General features: G+C 34.3%; 1 protein-coding gene across 4 annotated transcripts in view; it reads right to left on the reverse strand.

Annotated features, from left to right (window-relative positions):
* LOC150104343 (ralBP1-associated Eps domain-containing protein 1-like) overlaps positions 1 to 16363 on the reverse strand; it is a 485081-nt gene that overhangs the window by 330882 nt on the left and 137836 nt on the right. For all 4 annotated transcript variants that reach the window (XM_090396932.1, XM_090396933.1, XM_090396930.1 and 1 more), the window contains exon 6: positions 13478 to 13613. In XM_090396932.1, coding sequence (XP_090253058.1) covers positions 13478 to 13613 — 136 coding nt within the window. The remainder of the gene's footprint in view (positions 1 to 13477; positions 13614 to 16363) is intronic.

Here is a 16363-nt window from a genome sequence, read left to right on the forward strand (position 1 = left end):
GGTGTGAAGAACAACTCATTCATTTATCTTTTTAACATTATAACCATTGGACAGGAATGTCTTGCAGATAAAGGAGATTTCAGCTGTAAGGGAAGCTTGGGTTAATTATAGTGTGTAAAAGTATACAACAACTCACCAACACTTCTATTTAATCCTCCTAACATTACATACTATGCCATGTTAATTTTTGACAATATTACAACATCAAACTAAAGAATAAAAGGATGTTAATTAATGGGCTTATATTTTGCTAGATTTCAAACCAGCATCATCAGAGCATAATAACATGTTACAATTTACACATAACATTCAATAAGTGAAACAATTCAAACTGTAATGGACAAATGATCTTAAGTCCTAATTTGGTGTCCACTAATGATTAAAAGAAGCATTACAGTTGAGTAGGAGTTTATCTCACTCACTCTTTTAATCATTAGTGGACACCTAATTTGGTGTCCAATAATGATTAAAAGAAGCATTACAGTTGAGTAGGAGTTTATCTCACTCCTACTCACCATAAGATCAGTTAATAATAATAATAAAAATCACAGACTTAAAGTTTCAGACAAAATGTTTAGATTTGATGTCACTTCCCCATTTACTAATGTACCATAAACACACACTCTTGATTTAATCAAGTCTAAACCACTCCCACCAATCCCCAATATGACTGAATTATTCAAATTTAGTGTGCATGCAGGTTACTTTATTTAAGAGGAAAACATCTACAGATTAATGGTACTGCAATGTCCCCTCACCCTTAGCTAACTTGTACATGGAACACTTTGAGAACAAAATAGCTACTATAGCAACTTAAGTGTGTTTATGCTTTGTTAATGTGTTTGCCATTTAAGCCACATGGGCAAGACATCTTGAATTCTTTTGTAACTTACCTTAACAGCCAATACTCCAAAATTCACTTTACAGTAGAAAAAGATTCAAATAACTGTTTGCCTTTTCTTGACACATTAGTCATTTGCCTGATGAGTCATTATCTTTATTCCTTTACAGAAAGCTAAAATGCTACACAGTCACAGCTATATGTTCTAATGATGCAGTTCTTTCCAAAGAACTGAACTATCTTTGCCATTCTACATGGCCTTACTTCTCCCTCCTCAAACACGCAAGAATAAAACACCACTATTCCTATTCTATAAATCCAGGAATGAATAAGACCCTGAGGTACTACTAAAATATAATCTTCACACAAGACCCAAACCAGATCACACCAGATCCAAAAGTTGCTAATCTGACCTGTGGTCAGATTAGCAACTTTTATCTACTTTCCTAAGGACAGTTGTTGAAAGTTTTTTCCACTTGGTTATACTATAAATTAAAGATACCAAGAAATTATATACTTGGTTTAATCCTTTATCCAAATGTAAGCAAACAAGTTTGCACCTGAAGCATTTTCAGGACTGGGGCAACTCGTGATAAGGGTGGTGTATGAGTTCACATCACTTGCCTTAGTATCCCATAATACAAAGCACATATCCCTGCGAACATGTATAATGCTATGCTTTGCATTATGGGATACTAAGGCAAGTGATGTGAAGTCATACCACCTTCACCACGAGTTGCTCCAGTCCTGAAAATACTTCAGGGGCAAACTTGTTTGCTTACACTTGGATAAAGGATTAAACCAAGTATATAAATTCTTGGTATCTTTAATTTATAGTATAACCAAGTGGAAAAAATTTTCAACAACTATCTCTAATCCAGAGTATTTTAATAATAAGGGGTAACACTTACTGGCAACTCATATAGGAAAAATATGACTTCTGCATTACTTCAACCTTGGTATCACCTATGGGTCTGGCTCACACTGATGAGACCTCAATAAAGGTCGAAACCAGTCTGGGTAGTGACCCTTCCCATAATGCATATCATTATACATGTCGGCAAGGATATGTGCTTTGCATTATGGGATACTAAGGCAAGTGATGTAAAGTCCTACTACCTTTACCATGAGTTGCCCCAGTCTTGAAAATACTTCAGGTGCAAACTTGTTTTCTTACACTTGGATAAAGGATTAAATCAAGTATATAATTTCTCAGTATCTTTAATTTTCCTTATATTTAAATTGATAATGGAGTTTGCCCTTATTAAAACTTCATTATCAATTTCCTGATATGTACCCTCAGCGGGTGTTCAGGCTGCTATGATAGCATTACATAAATATGTTTACACTGTTAATGTTCTTCCATCAATAATTTTCCTCCAAATCAGTCTATTACTTGTCAACACTCCAATATTGTAGTATCTAACATTTCATCTTCTAAGGTGCTTCTGACCGAATCAATCCACCTAAACCTTGGTTTTCCTCAGGATCTTATTCCTTCTATCGTGGCATCAAGCACCTGCTTTGCTAACCTTTCTTCTTCCATTCTGTTTAAGTGACCATACTACCTTAATTAGCCCAGGTCTCACATTCTTGAATGCAAACAATGCCAAGTTTCTTCCTAATGTCTTCATTTTTAATATGATTCTGCCATTGATGCCATCTGTTCACTCTCCTAATCAACCTCAGGTATCTCAGAGTTGAAGTCTCTATCTTTCATCAAGTGCTTGATTTCTAACCCAACGCTCAGATTCTTAACTTTAAACTGTTGAAAATATTTTTCACATGGTTATACTATAAATTAAAGATGTCAAGAAATTATATTCTTGGTTTAATCATTTATCCAAATGTAAGCAAACAAAGTTAGCACATTAAGTATCTTCATGACTGGGACTTCAAGCACACATCCTTCTGGGTGTGTATAATGCTATGCATTATGGTAAAGGCCACTACCCATGTGGTATTTTCTAGTTCTACAAGATTATTAAACAAGAACAAGGGCTCACAAATTTGAGGAAAATTTAACAAAGGGCTTGCACGAGCCCCTTATAGCTCACCACTGTGTTTAGGGGTACATTTGCATAAAGCAAAGAACTAAGCCTGATATCTCCCATTTTAATATCGGGTCACTTTCTTTCATGATGAAATCCATATAAATGATGAATAAGAGTGGAGATAATGTGCATCCTTGTCTTATCCCTGATTTTACATCAAACCATCTTCCTCTATTTCCTTCAATTCTAACTGCTGACTTACAACTTTAATATACATTACGTATCGCTCTGTATAATGTTTCAATTATCCCATATAATTGCATTTTGAAAAGCTTTTCTCTGGACACCTTGTTTTATGCCTTTTCCAGATCTACAAAACTTAAGTATGGATCCTTGTCATATTCCCATGATTTCTCAACTATTTGTCATAATGTGAAAATTTGATCCTGATAATCTGTATTTGGCCTGAACAATGCTCATTCTTCTTCTTCAAGTTTCACTTTCACAATTTCTTTCAACCTTTTTTTCAAGTATGTTTGCATGAATCTTACCTGGAGCATTTAGTAGAAAAATTCCCACATTAAGTTTTATTCCCTTTTTTATGGATATGAACTATGAGAGCTCTACTCCAATCATCTGGGATTTCACCTTCTTACCAGATTCTTAGAATTATGTAGTACAACCACTGCAATACTTTTATTCTTCCATATTTAAGAATTTCTGGTCAGATATCACCTACTCAAACTTCCTTTCCACATTTCAAGTTTTTGATGGTTTTCTTCAACCTCAAAAACTAATATGTACTCCTGTTTGCATTTCACTTGATTTTTTTTACTTCTTTTCTATCACTGCTTGTTTCATTTAACAGTCTTTCAATCTAATTACTCCAGAATATCATTATCTTCAATATTTTTTTCATTTCATTTTTATCATCTTTGATTTATTTTGCAGTGCTCTTTCCCCCATATATAAGCTTTTTTAATAGCCTTCAGACATTTTGTGGCCATCTTGATATTTATCTTCTATATTCTTAACCCCCCAACCGGCCAAGACGTCTATAGACTTTCAGCTAAATCTGGATACGAAGCTCTAACACCCATTGAATAACATGGATAAGAAGTGCAATTTGGTGTCACTATTTCATCCACGTCGGCCAGTAGGGAGGTTAAAAAAGTACTCCCATGTTGAGCTAATCTCAGATGGTATTGTCACTTAAACAGAATAGGTGAGGAAAGATTAGTAAAACGAGTGTTCTTTGCCAGGTTGGCAGGAAAAAGACCCAGAGGAAGACTAAAATGTAGGTGGACCGATACAGTTTAAAGTGCCTTGGTTCAGTTACTCTTACACATAACTTAACTCTCTTACATTTTTCTCTCTACTCTTTTTAGGGCATCTGCTGAGTTATTTGATAGGTACTTTTGATATGCTTTCTTCTTTTCATAGACTGCTTCTTTAACTTGTGTTCAGTGCAGTGTTCTATTTTTCTATTCTTGTAGACAATTTTACTACATATTTCCATAGCCGAATCAAACAATTTTCTTCAGAGTAGCAACAGAGACTCCAAGGTTTGGTTCTTGTTTTTGAATTGCTTCATTCTTTCTTCAATAATGTTTGTATAATTGAGTGAACTGTTTACCTGTAAAAGCTGCTATACTTTTTGTTTTTTACAACTTTTTTTTACACTGTTCTTTTCAATGTGATATTCATTTTTATTCTGCTTTTAAAACTAAGTGATGATCACGTTAGTAATGATAGTACATATCCTGGAATGTATGAAATTCTCTGTGGCTGTGCCATAGCCTACTATAGTCAGACAGGAAAATCAGTTAACGTCCACCTTGGAGAACATTCGTAGAGAAATTCCTCTGTAATTCCCACATTTAGTTCCATTCATTACCATTATTAGGGCAAGTCAGAACGAGCTTTATATGGAATAAGAAAGAAATTAGTCAAAACACTAAATTAGCTATATACATGACAGTGTTCAAACCAATTTTAACTTATGGATCTGAAACCTAGGTAAGAAATAAAACACTTGATCAAAGACTGGAGACCACAGATAATAGTCCTGAGAAACATTAGTCGAATGAATTGATGGCATCAATGGCAGTATCACATTAAAAATGAGGATATTAGGAAAGAACTTACGATTTTTTGTATTTAGGAATGTGTTAGCAGAGCTCATCTCAGATGGTATTGTCACTAAAACAGAACAGGAGAGAAAAGATTAGTAAAGCATGTGTTTTTGCCAGGTTGGCAGGGAGATAAAAATGTAGGTGGACTGATACAGTTTAAAGTGCCTTAGAAGACAGAAATGCACATCTGATTAAAAGTTAGTAATGTTATAACTTTTTCATCATGTAATAATTATCATAATATTTTGTATACCCCTGAAGGTACACATCAGGAATTTGACGATGATGAATGTCAGGACTAACAGACCATGCTTTGGATAGCCCTTCACAGATGATTAAATGGAAGAAAACCAATGTGCTATATAACCTTCAGATCATAAAGACTATATTTAAAGTCAGCAGTGGCTATGAAGCGTTCTTCTAACCCCAACAACTACGGCGGTATCAATATGTCAAAAATTTGGGAGCCTATAATTCTAAGATCAACTCTTTCTCAACTGCAATATTTCTTTTAATCAACATTAGAAGGAGCCAAATTAGGACTTTATATCTTTTGTACATTACAATTTGAACTGTTTCTCTTAACTCGATGTCAAGTTGTAATGTTGTTTTGCTCTGAAGATGTTGGTTTGAAATCCAGCAAAATATAAGCTTGTTAATAAATATCCTTTTTATAATTTAATTTTTCTTGGTGTTATAATACCATTAAATATAAAAATTAAAATAAGTTATGAACATCAGTACAGGTCCAACGAGCAGTTCTACCAGAAACAATTCCTGGCTAGTGGTTGCAAGAGTACTATGTTTGAACACTATGTTGCTTATAAAAAGCAGCTTTATCTACTGGTGTGGGAAGGTGACTGAACACCTTCAGATTACATTCCAGAAGACACAATCTAAAACTTCTAAGTTCATATCCATGGGATTATGACTCAATGAATCAATGTCAGAATCCCTTCTAGCACTGCAAACATGTCATTCATGTCTTGTGCACTGATTGGAAAAGCTAGCAGCAGTTGCTTTTGCATTACAGTATGATCACCCTTAGTTAGCAATAAGGCCACTACAATGGAAGCATTAAGGTAGCCATTGCGATCATACAACTGTCTGCTTTACACCCTGTACTATTAAGGTATGATGACATGCATGGGCACTGTACTGAGAAGAGCAGACACTATACTGTGGTATTTGAGACTCATTTTACCACAAATGGTACACAGAAATCATATTAATATAACATGCATCTGTAATTAAATTTTCAGCTAATCTGGAAAAGCTGTTTCAAAATGCTAAATTATCTGTAAATTGGGACATTACACAGAAATTACACAGTCTATTTAACCAACAAATTTGTAACATGCATCCTCAGAAGGTGTATAGGATATTATGATAATACTACACAGTCTTATATTTAAACTATAACTCACCCATTTGAATTGAAGAATGCACAGAAAGAAGAAGTGACATAAAATCAGGTGTAGGACAAAGATGTATATGAAGAAAAATTTATGGAAGAAAGTACCATTAAACCAGATATTAAAATTAAAGATGGATAGCTTCTTCAAGGTATACATTTTTGGTCGTTTTTATAGATAGAAATACACTTTTATTAATACAGACCAGTATTTTACAAATAAACATTTATTAAAACCTACCAGTTTCGCCAGCAAACTGTCTGGCTTTTTCAAGGTATTACGGAGATATGAAAGTAAATGCAAATTAAAAGGAACATAACAAACGTTGTAAACCAAACTAGTATCTATGGTTACACGTTTCGCGTGACAGAGATGGCTTATTGTTCTTATGCATTATCACGCATGCGCGTTTGTTGTAGACTTGCAATGTGATTACTGGCCAGCTGCAGTTCAGATTGACTGAGAGAGAGGATCAAGTTTTTCCACGAACTGTTGAGAATTATACCCTGATTTCTGTTGAGGTTTCCGCCGGTTATTAGTACTATTGTGGCTTCCTTAAAAACACGATGCCTGTAGTCGTCATCGAGATATGGCATGGAGCTGTTTTGCCAATCTATCGTGTGGTTAGACGTGCAGAAATGATGTGCTAAGCTGGAAGAAATGCTCCTGTTGTGGTTTACGTCACCAACATGTTCTTTTTGTCTAATTTCTAAACTTCGTGAAGTTTGTCCAATGTAGGCAAGACCACAGGAGCAGGGAATGTAATATACTCCTGGATATTTGTAGAAAGGAACTTTATCTTTTGGAGATCCTAAAACTTGTCTGATGTTGGTGGTTGGTTTGAAGACCACTCTGATGTTGTTGGCTCTTAGTATTCTTGCTATTTGATAAGAAATTGACTTGATGAAAGGTATCACTACAGTAGAAACGTGCTGACGGTGGGATTCTTCTTGTCTGGGGTTGTCATTGTATAGATATTTTTTGATGATGTTTTGAGGGTATCCATTTTGTGATAATGTGTTGGCTATTAGTGAGAGTTCATTCTGTGTATCCTCCTCTTCTGATATAAACTTTTTGGCTCTATGTTTCAACATGTGGATAAAACTCAGTTTGTGTGACTTGTGATGGTTTGAAGTATAGTGAAGATATCTTCCAGTATCTGTGGGCTTTCTGTAAATGGATAATTTGACACTGTTAGGTTGTTTTTTTATCAAAATATCTAAAAAAATGAATAAGAACAATAAGCCATCTCTGTCACGCGAAACGTGTAACCATAGATACTAGTTTGGTTTACAACGTTTTTTATGTTCCTTTTAATTTGCATTTACTTTCATATCTCCGTAATACCTTGAAAAAGCCAGACAGTTTGCTGGCGAAACTGGTAGGTTTTAATAAATGTTTATTTGTAAAATACTGGTCTGTATTAATAAAAGTGTATTTCTATGGATAGCTTCTATTCTTTATGAAGATTATACCATTAAATAAATGTTATTACAAATTTGGTATGAAAAATCATAAAACTAGGCAGGATGATCTAAAACATGAAATGCATTCTCATTAGAGATGTCATTTTCATCCTTACTTTTTCTTACAAGTTAGGTTCAAAGAGCTGTTGCAATTAAGTAATTGACTTCTTAGAAACCTACCTGATGTACTAGTAAAGCTATTTCCATAGTGCTGTGTCTATTAATTGCATCTGTTCTTCTGACTAAGTTGCCTTTGTGCAATAAAAAAAAACCTGAGTTAAGAGGAGTAACTCCACTCCTCCATGTAAGACTATCTCACATTCAACTGAGATGCTGCTATAAAGTATAATAAATTTAGTTTAATCCTTTATCCAAGTGTAAGCAAACAAAGTTTGCACCTGAAGTATCTTCAGGACTGAGGCAACTCGTAGTAAAGGTGGACCAAGCTCTCATCACTGCTTGTCTCAGTATCTCCCCATAATGCAAAGCACATCTCCTTGCGGATATGTATAATGCTATGTATTAAGGGAAGGGCCAGTACCCAGACCGGTTTCGACTTTTAGGCAGAAGTAATGGAGAGGTCATATTTGCTTAAACTTCCAACAAGCTGCTATAAAGGTTCTTCATGTTGGAAGCAAGATTTGACAAAAACATAACTTCAACAAAAAGGCATTTTCAGTACCAAATAAATTATGGCAATTCTTGGAGAATTTCTAGAGCAAGTAAAATATTTTGGATATTTATGCACAATTTTTGTGAAAATGCCAAATTAAATATGGAAATAAATAATGGAATAAAGTACTGAAGTGGTAGGGAGTTAATTCAATAACTTTATAAGGAAAATGCAGAAATTAACCAAAACCCTAAACTAACACAGTTGATCAAAGACTATAAATCACAAATTTGAGTTCTGAAAAAAGTTACGAGAGCAAACAGATGAAATTAATGTGGAATCATATTAAAAAATAAAGGAAATGGCAACTGTTAGCATTCAAGAATGGGTGACAAAATTTAATTAAAATGCTTTGGTCAAGTAAACAGAATGGAAGAGGAAGGCTAGCAAAACAGGTGTTGGAAAAATCTAGTTTCATTAATTTAGAAAAAAACTGTTGATATGAAACTAGTAATAATAATAATAATTATTATTATTATTATACAGGCACCTCTATGGAGCCCAAAGACTCATCGTGGGAGACCCAATCTATCATACCTCTCCTTGAACCCATTAACAGACAAAGCACTCACAACTGACTGTGCCAACCCATTCCAATCATTCACCACTCTCCAAGCAAAAAATCTAGTCCACACATCCCTACTAACCATACCTTTATTCAACTTCCAAGTATGAACCCTTGTTCTGGTCCCTAGAGCCAAGTGTTGAAACATTTTCTCTGCATCTATCCTATAAAACCTTTTGAGCAACTTAAATGTTTCTATCACAATCCCCTCTTTTTTTTTTTTTTTCCCTATCAACCAACTTCTGCAATCCACACACCTTCAATCTATCTTCATAGGGAATATTCCACAGGCCACTCACCATTTTAGTCACCGAATCTTCTGAATTCAGTTGCCTCTGAATTCTCTCCACCACTTCCTCATCCCCAAGAAACCCAGGGGGACTAGACTTGAGCACAGTAATCTAGATGTGGCTGTATCAAGGCCTTATAAAGAGGAATTACAACTTCCTTATCTCTACTTGTTAATGTGTTCTTCACTAGCCAAGCAATCTTATGAGCTACTTTAGCAATATGTTATCTGAACTTTAACTCCCTGTCTACCACAACCCCTAAATCTCTAGCGTCATCTATTTCCTGGAGTACAGTGCCATCAATGTGATATGTCATCTATATATTGAAATGTAGAACTTTGCATTTCTCGACATTAAACTGACACCCATTAACTTTTGCTCATACTGACAGCCTATTTAAATTGTCCTACAAGCTATCCACATCGCCTTGATTAACTATTACTCTACCTAATTTCGCATCATCAGCAAACAAATGAATATTTCCTTTCAGGTTATTTAATATATCATTTATGTACAAATTAAACTGAAACGGTCCAGCACTGAACCTTGCAGCACACCACTAGTCACCTGTTATTGCCTTGATTTTGCCCCTCCAGCAATTTTCCATCTATAAAACACCCCCATGTATAAGATGAACACATTTAATTTTTTTTTTTTTTAAACATTCAAAGTATATTTAGTAATTGGGTAATATTTTTAAGATACATACTAAGAAATTATGCATCACTCTAAGTTCCGGACATATAATTTTCTCATCACTATTAGTTCCTGACATATCACTTTCTTCAACTGTTTCTCTAACTGCATTACTGCTGTCTTCTGAGTCACTCTCTCTCTCTCTCTCTATATATATATATATATGAGATCATCCTCAATTCCATCCATGGCATTGCTGATTCCACATTTCTTGAAGGACTTCATGAAGGATTATCCAACTCAGCTGTTACTCTATTATAAAAAGTTAGTAAATGACTAAGGTATGACCAACCCTTCACAAAGCCCTGATGACCCTCATACAGTATCATACTTTTATCTACCCATTATTGAATTCTCTTTTTTACCAATTTTTCTAGTACTTTTACCACTGCCTGTTACACTGATTGGTCTATAATTTGCTATGCTAGTATCAGAATCTCTCTTATGCAAAGGAATAATTTTGCCTTCTTTCCACTCCCTTGGAACTCTAACAGAGCTGAGACTTAAATTAAACAGCTTAGTCAGAGGCACTGCCAGATTCCTTGCACATTCTCGCAAAACCCAGCTGATATCCCATCTAATCCCACAGCAGTCTTACATGGAATTCGGTAATACCCTAAGAACCTCCAATTCATCCACCTCTGTTCCCACAGTAGTGTCTGTCACATAGGTTAAAGCAGTAACCTCACTAGGATGATAATACCCTTGATAATACCAAAATAGTCACTCAGTAACTCAACTATTTTATCTGCTCCTGTCTCCTCTTGACCATCATCACTCATTAAGGTTAATCTTTCATAGTCATTCTTCCCCTTACTTATCACATAACAAAAGAACTCTGGGATTTCCTTTGGCCTGCTCAGCTAAATTCTTCTCATAATCTGATTTTGCCTTCCTTGCCATGCTGGTCACCTTTCTTGCCTGAGCCTTGTACTGTTCGTGAGTTTGCTGGTCACTTTTCTCTTTATCTACCTGCATTTTCTTCTGCAGCTCATGCTTAATGATATTACTCATCCATCTAACTCCTACTCAATTAACTTTACTTAGCTTAGGTATATAATTTAATACTGCTTCCTCTAGATGACCCTTAACTATATTCCATGCACTACTAATATCCTTACCCTGCAGTGTTTTATGCCATAGTACAGATTTAACCTTCTTCCTAACCATGTCATAATCACCTGCCTTGTAGTTCCACAAATATCCTTTCTTGATAGAATATTCCTCATATTTTACAATTTCCCAAGTCAAGATCACATGGTCACTTTTACCAATTGGAGACAATGTTGTCACCTTGGTTACAAATAGCTCTTCTTGATCCTATGACCCAAGTCCAACACTCTCCCACCCCTAGTCCCCTCTATCACATGATGCCTTAAGTAATTGTCTCTCAGTCTATTTGTCTCTTGTCTATTTCCTTTCTGCCATGTCATCTTTCTTCCTTCCAGTCTATATCTCCATAGCTGATGCACCTCATAATAATCACTCGACCTGTACTCATTGTATTAATTTACTGTTGCATGTCTTCCAGATCATTTATGGAACTCCCTGGCCTATAGCAACAACCTACTGTATATTTTGTCTTACTGGTCTTAATCTCACACCAGATTGCTTCAAATGAACAGCCACCCTCCTGCCTGTCTCTGAAAAGGAACCGTAAGCATCTGCTGATTTTCTGTTCATTAATGACACCATGTTCCAACATAAATATGTGTACAAATTCGCATGAGATATGTGTAAGAATGATAGTCATGTTGATTATGACAGTGTCAATATCCTTCAGACTGGTGCAGGATACAAGTGCATATACAGAGGATTTGAAATAAGAGTTGATCACCATCTAGTTTGAAGTAGTTTAAAAATGAATATGACACTAGTAATGTCAAAAAAGTACAAAGTTTGAAATAAGCAAAGTCAAGCAGCTTCTGGATATATACTGCCTGCTGAAATATGCAAATGTCATTTAAGGAAATAAAAGGGAAAATTTTTTAAAAATAATCAACTTAAGACCAGGTGGCAGAATCTGAGTGATTCAACCAGAGATGCAGGTTGTCAAAGTTATCTGAAACTCAGAACTGTGTAGTGGAATTAAAGTGGCAGTGCTAGAAGTAGCAGCAAGGAAGTCATCACCAATGCTCTTTAAGAATACACAAAATAAGATTTTTCTGTATTTTCCAAGAAAAAAAGCAAGCAATCTAAATTAAGTGTAAAAATTAAATAAGCAAAAGTTATGAGAACACTCTGGGAAAAGTACACAGGATTAGCATCATTAAAATGTTCTGCAAAATTGTTATGGAAGCTATGGTGTGTGTGTGTGGGGGGGGGGGGGGGAAGCTTAGAATTAGAGGAAACAACAAAGTAAAAGGAAGGAATCTGAGATGATACAATTTCCTTCCTTTCTTCCTAATTTATGCTCATACAGACTGATACTTTACTGTGCAGGCATTTGAAACCAAATCAGATGGAATAAGAAGGTTAATATTTATTCCTGCATGTCTTATGTCTGTATATTCCTATTATATATACACAAATTATGTGCGTCCTATGTTCTTCTGGTCAGTTGTCTGGTTTGAGGGACAGAAAACTAGAGTTTCACGAAGAAAAACTCTCTCCCCTCTGTATGAGATTGGTTTAACTCGCCATCTGATTGAAAACACATGACAAAGGTTCCTTACATCACAGATGGGATTCGAACCCAGGTCTTTCCAGCTCACCTGAACCACCTGAGCTATGGATGCTCCTAACATAACTACTTTGGAAAATTATTAAATGAAATAAGACATGACTGCTGAATGATATAACATATTTAGAAGAAGTGTAGTCATGAGTCCAGTTTAGTGCTGGAGGAAGAAAAAGCTGTTAGAAATGTACCAGTAATGCTAAAATATGTATTAAAGTTTTATTGTAGGCCTTTTCAATTCTGCATAATTCAAAAGTCAATTTAGATGACTGGAGAACTCTCATAAAAGACAATGTGGAATTGGAGCTATTTTTCTAGTTAGAATGCTATTTAAAATTTGTGCATGATTTCTGCACCAATTCAATTTCAGTAACTACCTTGGTCTGGGTCCCACTAATGAGTAGAAGTGACATTTTCCAGCCACAACGGTCGTTTCATTGCTGATTTCCATACCAAATTTGTTACAGTAGTTAATTTAAAAGAAACCCACAGACTTGTAGGAAATTTATCCAGAAGTATAACATCATATACATTATAAGGTTATAGTCGGTTTCTTTCATAATGCAATCTGCATAAGTGATGAATGATAGTAAACACAGGTGGCACGCTTGTCATAACTGATTTTGTAAATTCCGATATCTGTTTAAGGTAAACAAATTCTTTTAATCAGTCAGCTATTTGCTTCTCAATTTTCCCCCCCCCACAACATATTAGTTCATTACCTTGTTTGTGAAATATGGCCCAACTTTTATCTCCATGGAATAAGTGTGATGCTTGAGGTGAAGAAGGAATTTCTGATGGAGAACCATGGCAATCACCATCACTTAATACAGAACTAGAGACAGTTTGTGTTAACACCTGCAAGAGCAGATACCAAGATATCAATGGTCAAGTACCAATGGAAAAAAAACCATAATTAGAGAATATAATTAAAATACTGCATACATATATATCAAATTATTTTCAATAAAATTCTTCAATATCTAAATAACATGTTTTCAACAATACTGGATTTAGTAGAAGCAATTAACATTGTATTGTATATTTAGGAAAAGTGTAATACAAAATTAATAAACCAGCTCGAATTTTGGATAAGAAGACTTTCGACAATAAGTATTATAAAATAAATAGGTTTTATTTAGTCATAAATACAAAGATGATGCAAGCTAATAGCCACTAACACTTGTGGCTTCTTCTGGGTAAATAAAATAAATTCAATAAAGCAAATATGAACTATATCATTAGTAAAAAACAAACCATGTAGGAACCGTTACAATATAATAAGCTGAAATGAAACCACACAGAACATGTGAAATGGCACGCTGGCCATATGTGCAATGTGTGCGACACACACAGGGGCCAAAGATTTGGTATGATATTAGTGAATTTTGTCAGCAAAATACTGCAGTCTTCATCTATGAATCTCCAACTTGCTTTAGATGCACTGAATGATCTAAATCAATTTTTAAATGATTATAAGTCTGATGAAAAACTTTCAAAGAAATTGTAGAAAGCTCAAAATTAATTGCAGCAAAATTTGAGGCACAATCTGTATTTTGTAGTAGTAGACCACTAAAGCGACGTAAAAAGACAACACAATTTGATTACGAACATGAAAATGAAAATATAGTAGATCCTAAAATTTCATTTAAAGTAATTTTTTTTCTCTGCATAATAGATCAAACATTACAATCTTTGCAGGAAAGATTTACTTTATTAAAAGAACATATGAATTCATTTCAGTTTTTGTATTTATTAAGTACTTCACAAAACAAGAATATTTATTATCTTGCTGTAAAAAGGTACGACAAAAATTAACAAGAGAATCATTCAGACATCGACACAGACGATTCATGCGAAGAAATTTTACACTGTCAACCATTTATTTCTAATTTTAAAAATGATATATATAAGATAATTCAGTATATTTATTCAAACGACTTAATCACAGTTTATCCAAACTTTACAATTGCTCTTCGGATTCTTTTATCATCACCAGTATCTGTAGCATCTGTGGAACCTTTTCTAAACTTAAAATTATTAAAAAATACTTGCGCTCCACAATGGTACAAGACAGACTTTCAAATCTTGCCATTATATCAATAGAGTCAGATCTTTTGGATCAACTTGATATACATGATATTATTCAAGAATTTTCATTAATGAAAACTAGAAAAGTTCAATTCATTAAGTGATTTTTCTTTCTGTTTAAATATTTATTTACCTATTTCTTTACCCAATAATGTTTACTATGTTCCTATTTTATATACTTGTAAGTTCTATTATTTATTCATTTTAATATTAATTTTTTTACAAAATATTTTTGTTGTTTTTGTACCCTTCTTTATTTTATTGTTTTTTGATACATTTTTTTTTTTTTTTGTAATTTCTGCTTTTTGTTCAATAAACTTATAATTAATATATTTTGTATTTCATTTTTACTCACTGATACGTTTTTATAAAGTGATTTTTTATTGGGGGAAGGGGTATAGGGATGCCAAGGAAAGTTTTGCACACAGGCGCCAGACACTACTGGCATGCCCCTGTGTGTGTAGATAATCGGAAGAAAAGTTGAAATCTGATGCATGGAAAGATCTGATAAGCGATTTTCAAATATCACACAAGATTAATCCTTGATTTCTCTTAGGTGTGTATTGTGAAAAGATGACCACAGTAGATTCTTTTATGTTGTGAGTGGTAAAGCTGTATTCTATGTAAGACATTGATCTCCTATTCCACTCAATGTTGTCATGTATGTGTGCGTGAAAAATGAAAAGCCAAGCCCAATTTGTCTTCTCTGTTGTTGATGTTTCCAATGTGTTCATTCTATCTTATTTCAAAGCTTCTAGATGTCTGACCTATATAAGAAACAACACAACAGCTCAGAATATTACAGATACCAGGATATTTGTAGAAGTTGTGGTCTTTACATAAATGAAGTAAACATCAGACAGTCAAAATAGGCTTGAAAGTCATCCTGATGAGCTTTGAGGAGAGTAACGATCTAGATCGAAAGCCCAATATAAGGGATGGAAACTGAAATCTTGTACTAAATGTCAAGATTTTGCTATGGAGCAGGATAAGAAATAGCAATTTGTGTACGAGTTTCTGTGAATATTTGTTGTGAAGCCGTTAGAGTTTGTAATTCTCTATTAAGCTTTTTTTCATTTCTTGTGATACAGGCCACCCTTTTTGTGGAGCATATGTATAATATCTAGTTTTTGTGACAGATGATGTGGTGATAAACTGTTCTTTCTAGATGTTTTAATTGCCAAAAATTTTGAAAAGCCTATTCCAAAAAATTTGGCAATTAAAACATCTAGGAAGGGCAGTTTACCACCACTTTCTAGCTCCAAAGTAAATTTTAATTTTTGGTGGAATGAGACCAAAATGAAGGTTTATGGTTTGTTCACATGAGGAAACATTTTTCAAAGTTCACTTTGAAAAATGTTTTGCACATACAACATTGAGTGAAAGAGATCTATGCCTTACAGAGAATAACTTTACTATGGTCATCTTTTCACAAGGTACACTTAATACAAACTAAGGATTAATCGAGTGCGATATTTGGAAATTGCCAACTAATTCAGCCAACTATCTGCATAAAA

The sequence above is a fragment of the Typopeltis vanoorti genome, chromosome 8, assembly GCF_054136105.1.
Source record: "Typopeltis vanoorti isolate ZY-2024b chromosome 8, IOZ_Tvanoo_1.0, whole genome shotgun sequence".
Taxonomy (NCBI): Eukaryota; Metazoa; Arthropoda; class Arachnida; order Uropygi; family Thelyphonidae; genus Typopeltis; species Typopeltis vanoorti.